The sequence below is a fragment of the Aptenodytes forsteri genome, unplaced genomic scaffold (genome assembly GCF_000699145.1).
Source record: "Aptenodytes forsteri isolate BGI_AS27 unplaced genomic scaffold, ASM69914v1 Scaffold242, whole genome shotgun sequence".
In the NCBI taxonomy this organism is placed as follows: domain Eukaryota; kingdom Metazoa; phylum Chordata; class Aves; order Sphenisciformes; family Spheniscidae; genus Aptenodytes; species Aptenodytes forsteri.
The window spans coordinates 3,658,539-3,677,007 of record NW_008795253.1 but is presented as its reverse complement, the minus strand read 5'-3'; the positions used below and the strand labels follow the sequence as shown (position 1 = coordinate 3,677,007).

The window sequence follows — 18,469 nt, the reverse complement described above, 5'->3', positions numbered from 1 at the left end:
TTCCCCCAGTTTATGTACTGAGCATGACGTCCCATGGTTTGGAATGTCCCTTTGGCCAGTTTGGGACAGCTGTCCTGGCTGTGCCCCCTCCCAGCTTCTTGTGCACCTCCAGCCTTCTCAGTCGGTAGAGCATGGGAAGCTGAAAAGTCCTTGACTAGTGTAAGCATTACCTAGCAACAACTAAAAGATCGGTGTGTTATCAACATTGTTCTCACCCTAAATCCAAAACACAGCACTGTACCAGCTACTAGGAAGGAAATTAACTCTATCCCAGCCGAAACCAGGACAAACCAACGCTATTTGTTACAGTGAGATATACGGAATCATAGTAGCGTTCTGTTGATACCTCAGCCTTGTCCAGGCTGACTGGTTAATACAAAGCCGACACAGACCAACAATATAGCCTTTGTGTATTGCTTATCTCCTATACCAAGAAAAGAGTAGTAGACAAGAGACAGGAGAGAACAAGACTAGCAAGATAAATGCAGCTAGTGAGTGACAGATTTATAACCATATGGAATAGGGAAAGCTGAACAGGAAATAGCAAAGATGCTCTAGAATTGATAAATTTTTATATGCATTTGTAGTCATTCTTTGGGATTGCTCTCATGAGCACAGCTATCTAGTAAGTGACCCTCTGATATTAATCTACTGATTTTGGTGGATGAAAGAAAGACAACAGCTCTTCTAACTGTGGCTGTATATATCCTTAGCAATGGGTATTGTGTCTTATCTGTTGGCAGTGCTCTATTGCATTGACCGTAGTTCTAGCTTGTCAGTCTTGTTCAATACGAATGAAAGGCATTTGCTCTGCTAAAGCTGAGTGATCGTCAGAAACAGAGATGAGATTTACTTCCCGGCTGAGGTCTGCAGAGTTCTGGAAATTAAATTAAAGATTAATCTGGATATGACAGCCATTATGGTGATGGGCTGAGTGATTCATTTACAAAGAAAATTAGTACCTTCAGTAGGGAATTGCCTGCTCTCCTTTTCCAATGTGATTCACAGTTTCTCAGTTCTGTTAGAAAATTTCTTATTTACCTCTTCTGAGTATTCAGAATACATGTGAGAGATGCTCTCTAAACTGTTACATGACAGAGACACTGTTCTCATCTTGCCACTTACCTCACCTTCACTTGCTTTTAACTTCAAAGGTGGCAATGTTTTTTGATACAAAATGTATCTCGCTGCCTAATTTTTTGTCTCTCTACCTACTAAGACCTGTTCTTCTATTAAGACCTCTGGGCTGCAAAATGTGTAATTCATGTTTATATCAAGATTTGGTTTCAGAAATGAGAATTGGGGTTACGATTCAACCCAAGGCCTTCAAGAAACTTGATTCAGGAGTTAACGTGGCTTCAGCCTTTTCAGGATTACATTTTTCACACAGGACAGTAGTGGCCGCTTCCTTTTAAGACACAGCCGTAGGAAAACCATTTTTAAATATCCTAATGGGTACGAGACTGATCTAAAAAGGCGAGGTTCAGGTTCCTTTCTTTCCTCAGCATGCAGTGAGTCACATCACTCCAGGAGCGAGGAGTCTCACCTTTCATGAGCATTTAACGATGCCAAAAGCAAAATTAAATGATCCTGTGATCCCTCCTGTAGTAAATCTGCCTGTGTTCTAGACCTGCCATGCAATATTTTTGTTTTCCATATGTTCTTGTGTTATGGAAAAACAGTGGTTATTGCTGTTGCCCTTCATTCAGTATCTCTTTACCAAGCTGTAAAATACTCATTTATTCAATTTTTCCTCCTAGGGAAACCAGTCCACACCTTTAATCACCCTTGGCCCTCCCTCTAGACCACTGCTAGTTCTACTGTTACCTTTGGTTTACCAGGATCAGGACATTCAGGACGGGTGCTCCTGCTGCTCCCTAGGCTGTAACAGCTATGGTGGCTTTCTCATCTACAAACCCTCCTTTGGCATTAAGGCTGATGTTAAACCACATCTGCTCAAAACCTTCCCTGCCAGTTTGCGTAAGAAATGACTGTACCTCAGACCTTGGAATGGGAATGCCCATTGATGGATATGGCAGCCAGCATCTGGTACACCTGAAAATACATGCTAAAGGTATACAGTGGATATGTTTGCCAGCCCCGAGGTTCCAGCTCAAGCTGTGAGATTAAAGTCAAAACCGTGCCAAGAGACAAGCACTACAAAAAACCCTCAACCAAACTCTAAAGCTCAGATCCCCTCCAGCCTGCATCTTAAAACAGACTAGAAGCCTGTTCTGCTAGGGAAAGGCTGCAGGAGCCTTTTCTTTGAATGGTCTCTCGGGCAACAGTTGCCAGCCTCTGAGAACTGCCATTCCTCTGAGTTGGAAGACAAATTAGTGGGTCTTAGAAGCACATCCCTTTTACTGGTGTGTTGTCATAACTAAGGAAAGCATGGCATGCTTACTTTAAGAGCAAGAAGGAACACAGCAGAGCATATCTGAATACAGAGGCTCTGCTTCAGGTTCCTGGGATAGGTTCCTGAGATTTTTTTGTAGCATCAAGAGCCTCTGGTGTGTTCTTAAACACTCATTATACATGCATATGCCTTTTTTAAAATCACCTCCTTGTACTGAATACTGGTTTGGCAAAACTATCAATGCAGTAGCACTGTACAGCCTGAGGTATACAGCAAGTTCAAGACTCTTAATTCACAGTCCCAATGCAAATTGGCCTGTCCGTTCACAAAATGTTAAGCAGTTACGTAGGGAATCACCGAGCTTTCAGGCTTTGAGCATGGTCTTCTCTGGTCACTGGGTATAAGGACCTACCTTTGCCCACAGTTAAGTGAGGACAGCAAAGGTGCTTCCCCTCATCCTCCCTCTATCTTGGACAGGGAATGTGTATGACCTGATTCCCCTGATCTATTATGAAAAACTGTTTAGAAAAATGTACTGAAAAAGAGAGGCAAATGAGAAAGATACACTTGCCAAAGAATTCTAATGCAAGCATCTGCTTTTTTTTTTTTTGAAGATGGAAAAAAAAGCTACTAACAGTCACCATGTTCCAAATATTATGACAAAGCTATATTTTCTCATAAAGACTCTTCCCATTTGACTGACTAAAGGAGGGGCATTTGGAAGTCTTCTGTATAGAAACAGCAAACTTCAGAAATACGGAGCTGATTTTAGAAAACTACTAGTTTCATTAGTGATGATGACACGTAAATTAGAAAATTGGTAGGAAGTGTCAAAACACTGTTTCTAAATTAAGAACGTTTGCTTTGCACATTTGCTGAGCTTAGTTGCCAATGTATATACAAAAGCATTTGTACATAATTAAATGACAAATGATTCCAGTTAAACCAAACTTTAACCTTACATTAGTAAGTGATCTTCAATGCTATATTAACGTTTCAAAACAATGCAGTGGGAAAAAGTGAGTTTATTTTAATTTCCAGTAATTTAATATAGTAAGTTTCCTACACAAACTGTTTAAGCATTAACCTACAAAACAGATTTTTTTGAAATTACGTATCATTGCTTTCATAAGTTAGTTTAACAGCACAAAATAGTGCGCAGATCACTTCTCACAGCAACATCACTTGAGATGACATACGGAATCAAAGATGAAAACCCCACTGTGCATGTTTCATAACATAAATTAAGAAAATTATTCAGACTTGTCATTTTCTACAAAGCAAATCACCCACTAGACTGAACAGTGAATAATTTAACTGGAAATTGATACTGATCATGTGTTATTGGAACATTAATGTACAGAAAGCCTACATACCTATCAGTAGTGGAGAACAGTATGAGATAATCTTTCTAAGAAGTGGGGGTTTTATGCCTCTCTCATGAAACTTCCTAAAATATTCTATCAAATTTAGTCTTTTTATTCACTAGAATTAAAGGTGGCTAGATTGTCTCTCAAGAAAGTACTAAGTGGTGTACATTCAGATTAAAAAAGAGGATCATTACAGTGGAGACCAGCAAATGCTAAATGAGCATGTTATATACTCTTGTAGTATATATATGCCTCTCTCATGAAACTTCCTAAAATATTCTATCAAATTTAGTCTTTTTATTCACTAGAATTAAAGGTGGCTAGATTGTCTCTCAAGAAAGTACTAAGTGGTGTACATTCAGATTAAAAAAGAGGATCATTACAGTGGAGACCAGCAAATGCTAAATGAGCATGTTATATACTCTTGTATTGTATATATATTGTATTGTGCAACCAACTGTTAATCCAGAAGCGCCACCAAATATGGGCTACTACAAGTAAATTTTTTCTTCTATACACTGAAAGGTAAATGTTACAAAAAAATTATTTTTTCCCTGACTGACGTGCTGAGAGTTATTTACTGATAAAAATTGGAGTACAGAGTGATGCATCAGTAAGCATTATGCAAAACTAGGAAGTCAAAGGTTTTGTTACCTACCTAATGCAAAGCAGTCAGAAAGCAGAAGTAGCTTTGGAAAGCAGTCAACATCTTTCACTGTGAACACACACAAAGTCTGAGCTGAGGAGTCAAAGAGCGTTGCGGTGATGTTTGTGGAATTGACTGATTCTTCAGTTCAGACAAAGATGCACACTTAAATCTATTTTATTTTAGAGTCATCCCTAGCTATGCAATAGGATGCCCTAGAATTGCAAAAAGGCTCCTTGTGTATGATACACAGGACTAGCAATTCCATGTATGGATTCACACTTCAGATACAACAATTATTCCTTGAGTATTTATTGTCTATATGTATTTTGTTATACCGGATATAAACTTATAACCTCTGAAATACTGCAGACTTAATTTTCTTAACATGTTATTGAATTCTTGACAGAATAGTTTGGTTTAATTAATATATACAAAAATCTACTTGAGCATAGATCCATTAACAGCCTTTTTCTGCTTCTGCCAAACAAGCTGAAAAATAACATTGTCATTAACTAAAATACAGTTAGTTCTACCCAATTTCACTATAGATATTTGCCAACTACATTTGTAATGGTGTATGATTTTTGGTTTTTTTGTTGTCTTTTTTACAGGATGAGAATATAATGCGATCCATGCAACTCTTTGAAAATGTGATTTAATGAAGACATTAGGTCTACAACTAATGGACAAATACGAGCTATTCTGCAACATTATCTAAAAGATGGATTTCCCGCTTTATCATAAATAAAATTACTCAGCTTTACACTGAGACATGTATTATACAAAGAAATTTTTTAGTATAAACTTTTCCCCAAAAAAAACTTTCTAAATTATACAATTTAGCATTTCAACAGTGGCTACTTAGTTAATAAGATTGTTCTGAAAAGTCACGTTTTTACTCCAAACCCAAACAAAATAAGACCCGACGTTATGCAGCTTTATTATCATTCTAGCCTCTAGATAAAATAGATACTATCACAAGGAGGTTAAATAAATACTCTTAGTTTTGCTACTCATTTGTACTGGATTAAGCTCCAGGTGTTTGAGTGTATTTCTTAAATCTTAGCTTCTAATTTATACAGAGGCATTGCCATGTATTTTCTTCTCACATTTGTATGGTGTAGTCCTCATTTTTTGAATACTACTTTGAGTTAAAGTGCTATAATCAATGTGCAATGCACATCTTGCTGCAATTGCCTTCCAGCTTTGACTTGCTTTTCTCTTAAAAAAACAAACAAACAAACCAACCTAACAAAATAGATAACTTGAGAGGAAGAACTGTTATAGAACAGAAAAAGAAATGCTTATAGGTACATTACTCCCTAACAAATACAAGTAAGCTTCTATCAATCACACTTATCTAGTAAATCTGCATTTAAGTTTTCATGACGTGAGTACCAAGGAGTCTTACATACTGTATTTCTAATTCTTCTTGGATGTGTCCACGAAGTTCTTTGCCTAAAATTAAGGATCTTCTGACTTCGAATTTTTCATGAAGAAACCTTAACTGGATCCTAACACTGTTTTCATGAGTACACGTCTTTCTGCCTTTAATGAAGAAAAAGGCATGAACTTCTTTTGAAAATTCCATCCCACCTCAGTGCTCAGAATGAATATCACTATGTAGTGACATCTACTACTAGTATCTGCTAGAGAGGCTAACATCTGTTTCAGCTTTTTGTAATATCTTTAATTAGGAGACAGAACCAGGAAAAAGTTGGAAACTTTAGCTATATAATATCATCTATATGTGATAACTGCATTACATTTTTTTAGGATCATTGCTTCATTAAGATTGGAGCTACCTTCATTCTGAACCTAGAAAGATTTTTCTCAAAAAAGTATGTACCTAAAATATAATACTGCCCCCCATCCATGTAATTTTTAAGATATATTGTCCACAGAGTTTATGCCAATACTTCAAAATATGTGAAATGCTATCAGAGATAGGCCACTCTTCATTGTGACATTGCTGCAGAAAGGGGATTAATGAAGTAGAAAGAATGTTGCAAGCATTCTTTTGCAAAAATAAATCAGGTATCTATTCTGGTGTAGAGATGGGATGTTAGAGGCATGTTGAAGGCTGCTCTGCTATCACCAGTGTAGGATAAGAGTAGTACAATACATGTACACCTGAAATCTGCTGTAGCGTGTTTGTGTAAACTAAATGTGCACATTTTGTAAAAAAAAAAAAATAAAGTAAACATGAAGAAAAACAAGCAGCATGATCCATTTTTTGGAGTTGTTAAACAAATACTTGTATTTCTTCAAATTGAACATGTTTGTCAACAACATTAATTTTTTAAAAAAAGCTTAAAAACATGTATCTTGACTTAGCACAGTTCTGATCTCAGCAGAGATCTTAGCACAGTCCTGAAGTAAATTTAATTTAGCCAAGCAGTGGTAATTTTCCAAAAATTCTGAAATTGCTTTCATATAACAGACTTTTTTTATGCCTATGCAACAGCATCTTTTGATGACCAAAAAAATCCCCTTCCAACAACTTTAAATTCCAGAACTGAATTTTCCTCAGGGGAAAAGGTCCTATGGCAAATTTTGTTACTTCAGTCAGCTCTCCCTCAGAGTTACTCGAATACCCACAACAACATGAACCCTGAACAGTATTTATTACAAGACCTGGTAGGAATTATTTTTCAATCAAGTTCAAATACATTCATGGACAAACGCTGCACCCTACAAGGCTTGACAGCCAGGTAAGCTGGCTTCTGCGATCTTTTTATTGCCTTTAAGTCATATTTTTTTTCATAGCTTCCACATTCAGAAGTTTATTAGCTTGTCTGGAGCTGAATTCACAAGCTAGTCCCAAGCATATCTGTGGCATTATGGAACTCAATGCAAAGGGAGCATGGTGTAAATACTCCAGAGTTGCCTCCTACATCTAGCTCACATTCAGTAGGCCCAAAGCTAACTGGAACTAATTAGTTGAGCAAAATCTAGGCTGTGGCTGTATGGAGCAACCTGATGCCTCTGCACTGTATTCTCCAGAGCCTCTCCAGCTTCTCAAAGCAATGTGCTGAGAATGCACTGAGCAAGTTCAGTTTTGCACCTTATGCTACCTGTTTAGCGTGCTCAGCTTCATACCTTTAAAAACTGACTCTCAAGAAGTCTGGATGAATTCTCATAGTTCTACATCTAACCCAGTAAGTCCTGATGAACCCAAACTGCATCCATCTGTGCCTGTGGCACAAATTAAGTTATGTGTTTCAAAAGCGGGCATACATATGTAATTTAACACCAAGTTAGTTACTATTTAAGTAATTACAGCCAAATTATTTTGCATCACACAAATGTACAAAACATATTAAGCACTGCAGATCTATTAAAGGAAATTGTAATTTACAACAAAATAAGAGTCAATATTTACTCTGCTTTTGAAATAATAGCAAATTAGTCAATGTCATTTTAAGTACAATGCATGTGCAAAAATCAGCCAATACAGAGAGAATTATTTTAAATAGTCTTCCATAATTACATATTCACAAACTGGCAGGACTTTTCCCACTCTCCATCATACTGATGAATTGTCATTATTTTAAGACAATATATCATACCCAAATACATGTCAGTGATGTTCACAGGCAGTTTCTTTCCAAACTCCACCTTACAGTACAAATCACTACAGTTTTCTTGATCAAGAGGAGATAGAACAATAGGTTGGAATTTTAGATTTGATGATAGCCACAGTTGCCTGTTGATGAAAATAAAACAAATTTAATCAAACTAAGGAGCACTAGGCACTACATATGTGAGTATTCATATAGTCTCTATATGAAACTATACAATTGAGTTTGTTTCCAGTTTTATGCTTTATCTTATTGCAGTATTTTTAAAAGACAGGCAGAAAGACCTAATTGCAAAACAGCTAAGACTACAAAAAAATCAGGGGACAGACAGAAGAATTAGAGGTTAATGATTCACTGGATTAGTTACATTATCTAAACCTAAATTTTCAGAACATCAAGATGAGACATAATTTTCCTTTTCTTGTCTCCCTACATATAAATAAAAAAACCTGTCATGCTTCTTTATTTGTCATGATGTTTTTCAAGTCTGTAATACGAACACTGCTACTGCCCTTAAAGGAATATGAACACACACACAAAAAAAAGTGGTGGCTACTGATTATTTGGGTGCCTATTGATTAAGGCACACAAGCTCAGAACTGGTAGACCTATATTTATGGCCTTTAGGTTATTCCTATTCTTTACCAATGACCATTTAATAGAATATATGCAAGTGTTCATAGGGTCAAGAAAGCAAATATTTTCTCTTCTAGATGAATATCCAAGCCCATACTCTCTCACCTTTTCTTCTCTCCTCCTTTCTGCACAATGTACAGTACAACAAAAAATGGCAACAGAATGTTCAGCAGCAGAATACTCTGCTGTCTATTACTTAAAGCATTTTTTCCTTTATAGCAATTGCAGATCTAACCAGGTTAACCAGGGTGGGCTGGAATGTGAGTATCTGATTTCCTCGGTAAGTGACCTAAACACTAAGCTATTAGTGGGAATGGGCAGGCATCATCAATAACAGCAAAAGGTATCTTTTAGCAAGAGTAAATCCTGTTGAGAAAGGTATTTAGGCTCAGAAAAAGGAACACGAAGCCTGCATCCCAGGCATATCGAAGCAAGACAAATATTCAGCCTGAGTCAGGTGTCAATACTCCCGAAGGGGCCAGAAGCTATTTACTAGTTGACATTTGGTGAATTCCTGGATCACTCTTCATAGGCACCCAGCCTACCCTATGGTCTGTACAAGAAGCTCACATGCTTTACTCAGCATAAGCATGTACCTTCTAAGTACTGCAATGCCCAACTTGGAATAAGGACTTACATTAGGCATCCTGGATCTTACCCTACGCAACTAACCCCTTTGTCACATCAGTTCAAACCCTGGAAAAAAAATTCAGGCTTTCTAGAGAAATGGAGAATTTTCAAGAAAGAACAGCGAGTAACTCTAACCACTAAGTCCGCATAAGCTTCCCACCAAGGACAATAAAATATTCCAAGCAAATATCATGGGTAGGGATCCACATAGATGCATGCTTGCTCCCAAAAAGAGTTCTCCTGAATGGGGCTTGGTGTGCTGTGCTGTAAGAGTCCAGCTGAGGCTTTCTAGAGAAATGGAGAATTTTCAAGAAAGAACAGCGAGTAACTCTAACCACTAAGTCCGCATAAGCTTCCCACCAAGGACAATAAAATATTCCAAGCAAATATCATGGGTAGGGATCCACATAGATGCATGCTTGCTCCCAAAAAGAGTTCTCCTGAATGGGGCTTGGTGTGCTGTGCTGTAAGAGTCCAGCCATGCAGCTTCTTATGGAGGTATGGATCCCTTGGAATATTTTTCTGAGAAATACTCCTGTATTTCCCGCTCAGAGTTTAAAACAATGGAGAATACAAATGAAAAGTGGGAGATATAGATAAAAAAAATGGGAGACAACCTAACTGTCAGAATATGGATTACCCAGAGATTTAATGTCATTTCTGTTACCACTCAATGTCAAACAGACTAAAACAACTATTTTACTACGGACTGGAACACAACTCTGCTGATTGCCACAGTGCAAAATCCTATGTTTTATGCAATATGGATAGCTGTGACATGTGAAAATAAGTAGTTTTCAGAATGGGGTTCTTAATCTGAAAGCCAGAGATGGAAGTTGTTTTGGCAAAGTTGCATTCAAATGTGCAGATTACAGAATAATCATCTGGCCAACTCACCTTTCCACCATATTGCTCCAACTTTTGTAGAGCAACAGTAATTTTTTCTCTAAATTTCTTATCCATTAATCTCCTTGAAAGCTATTGGAAAAGCAAAATAAAAAGGTTTGTTGCACAATATAGTACAATATATGCAAAGAGGCCAATATAATTCTATTTTATTATTTTATTTCACCTTGTCTTTGGAAAAATAAAACCAAAAAGAAACATCACTTTATAGCTTGTAACTGGTGTCAAAGTATGGAACTCAGTCAAGGCAAAAGGAATAAAATGGAAACCAATGAGAAACTTAAATTCAAAGGTGGCTCAACTGTTAGCCAAAAAAATACTTATTTAATTTTTTTTTCTTTTAGCAAACAAATTTTAAAGAGGTATCAACTTTAAAAAAAAAAGTCATTCTTGAAGTGCTGTCCACATGAAAAGTTAACGCATTTTTCATGTGCACTGAGAGAGATTTATTACAGTGGAAATACTTTAAAAAAAACCTACTGCAATTTTTCTCTTCTGCATTGGATGTCTAAAGGTCCTTTTATTTTGCTGTAAAAGTGCAGTTTGGAAGCAGGCTAAACAAAACCATGAAAAGCCATGACAGAGGAAGGATGCCTACAGAAGGACTCAGTATAAAAATACTTTCTACAATCCCACTCTAAGTTTATTTAGTGAAAACTTCCTTGAGCAGAATTCCCATCTGAAAGAAGTGGGAATATTTGCTTATGTTAATTTATTGAAACTTTCACAGATTTTTTAAAATACTGACACTTAAAATGCAAAACTAATTTTGCAATAAACATACACTTCCCTTCAAAAAATAGCATCTATTTCACGTCAGGCTTGAAGCTGGATCTTTTTTAAATAGTAGAGACAATACTTCCATTATTCTCCAATTTACGTTGACAACAGTTTTTGGACCTTGCTAGAACTTTGTAAGTCACCATATTATTAAAGAATGATGGACTTACTTACACAGAGGAATATATGAAGTAATGCTTTTCATGGAACTGCTGAGTCCTCCACTGTATCTGTGCAGGTATTATAGTAAACATCTCAACAAAAGCAGCGTAAAAATACAGATGATTTTTTACTACAGCATTAAAAACTTACATTTGTGAGTAGATGCTTAAGATGATCATTAAGAGATGGGCCAACAACAGCACTCAGTTGAACTAGAGCATCCAATCCCCTTCTGAATACTTCATCATCCAAATGAGCCTTCAGAGGGGGGGAAAAAGAAAATGCTGTCAGTAATATTCAGACAAATGGACAAGTTCTTCAAAACTGCAATCTCTACGTTATAATCATGTACAGTATTTTTAAAAATTAAAACTACCGTGCAACTGTAGTTATATATAACTTGTTACAATGTTACAAGTTCAGAAATACAAGTATAATGTGACTGAATATTAGTATCTAGAGGTAACATTTAAAAACGTAAGTATATTTTTAAAGTAGAAATCAAAAGTATCCACAAAATGTCAGTGAAACTCTTGCGTTTCTTCTGAGACAAGGAAACTAATAATTTACTATTGATGAAATAAAAAAATTTGTCAGAACTTGTTACAATGTTACAAGTTCAGAAATACAAGTATAATGTGACTGAATATTAGTATCTAGAGGTAACATTTAAAAACGTAAGTATATTTTTAAAGTAGAAATCAAAAGTATCCACAAAATGTCAGTGAAACTCTTGCGTTTCTTCTGAGACAAGGAAACTAATAATTTACTATTGATGAAATAAAAAAATTCGTCAGGCAAAACAAACAGTTTACTACACCAACAATTTCAGTGCTTCATAGCATATTAGAAAGAGCCCTTCAAATGCGGATATGTTGAAATTGAGAGACAACATTTTAGTTACAAATGTAATGAATTCAGGGTAATTTCTATGTAATTCACAACAATAATTGTCTTTGTTGGAGAAACACAGGAGCCAATGACTTTCTGGCTCAACTAATTTAGTCCCCTGCCAACTGCAGCTTTGTCACCTGCCAGCAGTTATCAGGCTCTTATCTACTTCTAGGGTGCTTTGTCATCTTTATTACTCCCATGGGAAGGTTCTCCTATGAGTTCTGAGTTCTCTAATGGCTTAGTTACCTCACTCTTCCTTTAGCAGAGAAATTGATTCATGACAATTTATATTGTTCTTGTACTAATACTGACCTGACTTATTTATACAGTTATTTTTCCACTCTGACATTTGGGTCCTGAACGTTTTTGGTTTTTTAACTAGAAGTCATTGACTGCTTGTGTAGTAGAAGGTTTAACAAGACTTTATACTAAAACAGTGCAACAATGAAAATTATCAGATTAATAACAGTAACTGGAAGAATGGACAAGAATATTTTTCCTAATTTTGTCTTCCAAACTAAACCAAAGATACTGACAACACACAATTCTGATCTTCTATTACACCTCTGATCTGAGATCACAAAGAATTTTCAAACTTTCAGCCATCTCTATAAAATCAGAACTGAAACACAGCTAGATTGAAGGATAGCAAGTAGCTGACCAGAAAAGGGCTCTGATAGATATGAAAAAGATCCAAAAGAGATTACCTTTGAGGCCAATACTTTTACCTCACTGTTTTCTGAAGGAGTAGAAAAGTTAAAAACATTTTAAAAATGAAGAATACGACCTCAAACATTTTAACTGTATTCTTCCCTTTTCCTCATTGGCTTTTTCTGTTTTATCTCTGTAGCATGTTTTGAATTTTTAAATGTAACAGGTGAGTATTTATTCTCGCATCTCCATTTTACTTCACCTCAATTTTTTTTTTTTTTGCATGCTATGTGGATATATAAAACCACCACCAATACATATACTTATTTCCGCTTATATTGAGATGTTTAATAGAACATTTCCACAGAATTTGCCCATAACTACTGTCATACAGCTATACAAGGAGCTGCCCATCTGAATTTACAGTTAAAGACATATTTAGCTAATAAAACCAAGGCAGGGTTAACATGAGAAAAAGAAACTATTCCCACCCCCCAAACCAAAAGCCCATGCAATAGATTTATCACATTAATATTTTCCGTGCAGTCCTCACCAGCACAAGAAAAAAGAAAAAAAATAATCAAACCCATTAAAATCTCTGCATGAAGAGTAAGACATACCAATGCAGCCTTTAACACTGGAACTAGACGAGGCAACAAGGGAATTGCTTTTTCAGTAGCACCTTCAAGCTTAAGTAATTCTTTAAAACCCTCCTTTGAAACAAATGTATAGGGATGTTTTGTCTCTCTTAGACCCTGTTGCAAATGTAAAACGTGTTTGCTTAATAGTGAGTCTTCTTTTAAACAAAAACACATTTAAAAAGTTCCACGTAGCAGCAAGATGATGTTTAGATTTTGTTACATCAGTTCAAAACATAAAATACACTAACTCCACCATGTGGAGCCATTGAGTACAACTCTGCTTACAGAATATTCTTACTCATTTTTCTTTTGGAACATTGACTATTAAAACTCACATTATGAATACTGCCAATTCAATCAATATTTGTACTTCATTACCTTTAATCTAACTACCCAAGGTAATTTTTCAACAAGACCATGAACAAGAATAGGCTATATTTGTAAGTGGTTTTCATACCCTGAAGTGTTGGTTAGTTCACCGTGGGGGGGGGGGGGGGGGGGGGAAGGTGAACTATGGAAGGAAAGACATGCCCGACCACACCCCCCTCCCTGCAACGCCAAAAACTTGTAGATGCTACAAATATGCACTTCTAGTGGAGACCTGACTGGCAGAACTCAAAGATTTAAAGCCCTATGGCCGAAGTCCTTCTTCTTTCCATAATAGGAGCTCTAAGTTTCTTTAGGAACTGACAGCTTTGTTTAATCTTTATAATAAAAAAAATTTTAAAAAGCGCCACCTAGAGTATGCACTTTATTCCATCTGCCACACTGGATTCAACATTTATTTACACTCCTGAAACATATTTGGTGATAAATGTCACAGAAGATGCTGAGAAAACAGAAGACTGGGCATAATGTATAAGATTTCTCTTTCACTTATTTACAGGATCCTATTTCCACTGTATTAGTTCAATTTATTGAGGAGAGCACTCTTACTTCAATAGGTAAGCTTTATATACAAAAAGAATTAGAACAATTTTGTTTACAAAAGAACCTGCAAAGCCACAAATGGATTGAAATATTTCATTCAACAGTTGAGAATCTGAGATGCAGTCTTCTATTTGGCCAGTATCTTGAAGATTAAATAGCTCTACCTAGCTCTCCCAGAATGCTCTAATTAAAGAACAACAAATGGCAATGTTCTTGACCATCTTCATTCATACAAGATCCTCACAAATGTTTTTTTCATATTTCCCTAGTAGGTGAGTCTAAGCTAGCTTAGCTTGTTACAAAATGCCATCTGCAATTAGGAAATCCTGTATGCTTAACTTTGCAAGAAAATTGAGTTTACCTCTGCCAATGTTACAAGAAGAGGATCAAAGGGCACAGTTTCAGGAAGGCATTCCCATTGCAGTCTGTGCTTTACTGAGCCATGCACTAACCTGTACAAAGAATAAATTTTTAACAAAGTAACATACAATAATATATAATTTATTGCTAACACTATTCTCTTCAAATATATCACCAACTGTTTTGCAATATTATTATAATGTTATATACACAATTTCAATACATACTGCTCTCCTTAGTGAAATGTATAATGGTATTTAACAGCACAATTATTGTAAGTCCCAAATACGGCAGTTTTCAAAATTCTGCTCCCAATTATATAGAAATCAGAAAATAAAAGCAATAAAAATTATAGATGCCTCTCATACCAATAATGAAGATGCTCCCTTTGCAAAGTTACTTATTTTGATAAATATCAAGAAACATTTTCCTCAAATAACAATTTGAACAACAAGAAACATTTTCCTCAAATAACAATTGGGGGGAATCAGTTGAAACTGAAAGAAAATCATATTGGAATTCATCAGTTACTCCTAAGATACATAAAGGCTATATACACGTATATACATGTAATAACAATTACTTAAATTTTTGTTAAGTAATTCTGCATCCACTTGACAAAACACTAAAGTGCTTATTGTCTAGGCAAATACATAACAGACAAAAGTAACTTAAAATACCACAACCTATTACTTACAAGTAGTTTTGTTAATACCTGATATTGCTGACAACTACAGAATTGGAATATTCAAGAAAATGTTGTCATACTACTTACTTCAGACAAAAAAAAGACTGCAAGATGTCTGCTTACTAAAATGGCACTGATTTTATTATCTTTGTTAGTAGGGAAAAGTAAACACCACAACATGATGAAATCAACTTCTTTCATGAAAGAGGCTTAGCAAACCAAATCTGCAAATACCTAGCTATTCTTTAAAAATACAGCTTCAGTACTAATACAGCATAAAAAATGAACCAAAAGGCGACAGTTTCAAAGACATGGAAAATTGCTTTCGGCTTTGAAAAGAGTTAAGTATCAGAAATTTTTCAGAAATGAATGGAATGAAACAGCCTAACTAAAAGATCAAACATGAATAGATGTATTTCAATCTGTGTAATTCTACCTAACCATGATGTATTTAGTAAAAAAAATAAACAAAACCAACACACCTGCAAGGAATGCCACCTTTAGCGTATATAGCAGCAAATGCAGAAGGTGGTCGAGAATGAGCACCAAACTGTGAGGCCAAAAAAAAAAAAAAAGCATTATTTATTCATAACAGTAATGTTTGATAACTATTTTGAATATGTTAAAACTGCAGTTTACCAAAAAAGAAACTTAGTTATAAAACTAGTTAAAAAAAGAACTGCAAGGTGGAAAACACATTTGGTACATTTATCAGAAAAATGCTTTTCAGAATTGTCTGGCTAAGAAGTTGTAAAAATGAATAAATATTGGAGAATCAGTGCTCTCCTGATGGAATACCCTTATTTTTCTATTTTCTCTTGCTAATCTTAACACTGAAATCTTATGGATTCTCTCCTTAACAGATTAAGGACCTCTCAATTTCTTGATCCTCTTATTGTTGTTATATTAGTAACATGCAGAAGGCAGATTTACTCCAATTCCATCTTGATCCGAGTATAGACAAAAGTACAAGGTGGCAAGATGTGGGAGAAACGCCAGCTGTTGGGCAAGATGATATGAGGGCACTGGAAATCAGCGGGGAGGTTCATATTGGGTGAGAATCTAGGAAGGACTCACTGGAGAAGGAAACTAGGAGCTTCACGGGAGGAAAGCCTGCACAAAGTTGTTTCTTATCATATACATACTTCTCATGCATATGAACTATGATATTATTTATTAGCATGATCATTCAATGCTACTTCCCAGATTAAACATCTTATCACAAAGCATATAGCAGGAAATACCATGGAATCTTAATTTTTATCTTTCGAGTGTTTGAACCTACATTAACATTGTTAAAATTGTGTGCATGATTTGATGACTTCTTGGCTTATTTAAGTCATTGTACTACTTGCAAAAAGGTTTCAAGAAAAAAAAAGCCCACATGAAAGTATTCAGCCTCTGTTTATGGCAAACTAGTACCTCACCAAAGCACTCCCACCTTTAGTTTGTTTTCCAAAAAGTCTGTGACATTACTAATTGTTTGGCTGATATGGCCCAGTTGTGAGCTATAATTCACCCACTCAAAGCTAGTTCTCCAGGCGCAGGACTTCTGAGAAATAAACAACTCCTTTCACCAGTTTTCTCCTGAGAGCTCAAATTCTTCCCAAAGTATTACATATTCACAGTACTTGGGAGTTTCAAGTAGTGCTCACTAGCAATTAATTTATTAGATTTTATGAGGTCTAGATGATCTTCAAGATGCTACCTGATTCTTGGTTTCATTGCATAAGTGAGATCAGTTCCTCTGAAGAAGCAGGTGACAAAATTTATAACCAAAAAAACCTCAACCCTTTTTAAGTCTTACTTCTAAATCTCTTTTTAGGGCAAAGGTATATGGAAAACAAAAAAGTTACCATCCAAGCCACAATTGTACCAAAACCCCTTTTTTAAAAAAGTAATAAACATGTTACGTCGAGCTTAGAAATTAGGGAATGTATGATTAATAACAAAAGTTTAGTTTCAATTTACAAAACAGGACCAGAAGAAGCATGTCCTGCATGTTTTTCATAAAGTAAGGAAATTTCTTCCAACAAGAGATCTGTTTTAAACAAACAAACAGAAAAGCCACGACATATACATACCGGATCAATAGTTTTAGGATTGAGCTTATCACTAGGCTTTGGCTGTGGTTTAAGTGCAGGTTCTGGAGAACATGGCAAAGAAGATGTCTTACTTTTCTGTACTGCAGTCTTTGGTTTTATTTGGATGCCTGATGACATTCTTAGAACATTACTTCCTAGAATAGAAAAAGATTAAAAACATAAAATAGTTTTCATTCCTATGTGACAGAATATCAAGGGTTAGAATCCTAGGGTCCAAAGACTGACATGAACAATCAATCAAGAAAATCTGAGTAAGTGTACTAGAAAAGAAATGCTTATTCTTATAACTAAGCAGCGCACTAAGTGCACTAGTGCACTAAGAAGTGAACAGGATAATTTTGACAGTTTCGTCACTCCATCTTTCAAATGCACACGTCTCCTAATCCTGCGCTGCTCCCCTTTACTTCTGTACTTTGAGACCTGCAGCAAAAGTGAAATTAGCTACAGTCTGCCTTCAGGATATCCTACAGAAATCCAAGCAGCAATACAGTGCTCAGCAGAACAGCCCAGAGTGAAGTAAGCTGGTTGGGTAGAGTTACAACAGAAGACAGTAACGATTTGAGGAATGGCCAGGACGAAAGAATGAACACAAGAGCAAGCAGATTCAGGACACAAAAAACAAAGCAGAATCAATAAGAGAAGAGAAAATAACTGTAAAGTAGCAAAGAAAGTACACAGAAAATGAATTCCAATAAGAAGAACGAAAGTATTTTGTTAAAAAGAATGTAAAAATAACTTTCTGTATACATCCTTAAATATTGATTTAGGTACACATCTTCTAAATGTTAATGCACCAGCTACACGTGTTATTATATATGTATGTAATTGCGTTAAAATGTCCCTAATAAAAATAACAGTCTACTGCCTATTTAACATACCAAGCCTGACACTATGATGAATAATATAAATTATTCCTGGGAAAAGATGGGCTTTCAAATGTTAATAAAATTATAAAGCATGAAAATTCTAGTTTTGAATATTATTAATGTTCCATAATTTATGCTGTGGTGTGCTCTGGATGGAGAAAACAATTTAGTAAATAAGAAATTACATTCCTTTAGTAAACAAGAAATGACACCATGTAGAAATGAAAACAATAGGAAGCCAGTTAAATAATACATATAAAC

General features: G+C 35.6%; 2 protein-coding genes across 3 annotated transcripts in view; one reads left to right on the top strand and one right to left on the bottom strand.

Moving 5' to 3' along the window:
• KCNIP4 (potassium voltage-gated channel interacting protein 4) overlaps nt 1–5,152 on the top strand; it is a 56,890-nt gene extending 51,738 nt beyond the window's left edge. The window contains exon 7 of one of the 2 annotated variants that reach the window (XM_009279128.2): nt 4,987–5,152. In XM_009279128.2, the coding sequence (XP_009277403.1) occupies nt 4,987–5,034 (48 nt within the window). In that variant the 3' untranslated portion in view covers nt 5,035–5,152. The remainder of the gene's footprint in view (nt 1–4,986) is intronic. The other variant, XM_009279127.1, reaches the window with a different exon arrangement.
• Nucleotides 5,153–8,027: 2,875 nt separating this feature from the next.
• On the bottom strand, nt 8,028–17,468 carry PACRGL (PARK2 coregulated like). The gene is made up of 7 exons (XM_019472017.1): nt 17,322–17,468; nt 15,720–15,787; nt 14,551–14,641; nt 13,239–13,373; nt 11,224–11,331; nt 10,123–10,203; nt 8,028–8,084 (listed from the first exon to the last, which is right to left on the bottom strand). The coding sequence occupies exons 1-7, from the start codon at nt 17,457–17,459 to the stop codon at nt 8,028–8,030; spliced, it is 678 nt and encodes a 225-aa protein (XP_019327562.1). The 5' UTR covers nt 17,460–17,468.
• Between the last annotated feature and the right edge of the window lie 1,001 nt (nt 17,469–18,469).

Excerpts from the sequence above, each read along its gene's own strand:
- PACRGL (XM_019472017.1), bottom strand. The coding sequence starts at position 17,459 with ATGTCATCAGGCATCCAAATAAAACCAAAGACTGCAGTACAGAAAAGT. Across the intron at positions 13,374-14,550 it reads TTCTTGTAACATTGGCAGAG|GGTCTAAGAGAGACAAAACA; the intron begins GTAAACTCAATT and ends CATTTGCAACAG. Across the intron at positions 10,204-11,223 it reads TTAAGCATCTACTCACAAAT|CTTTCAAGGAGATTAATGGA; the intron begins GTAAGTTTTTAA and ends CTTTTCCAATAG.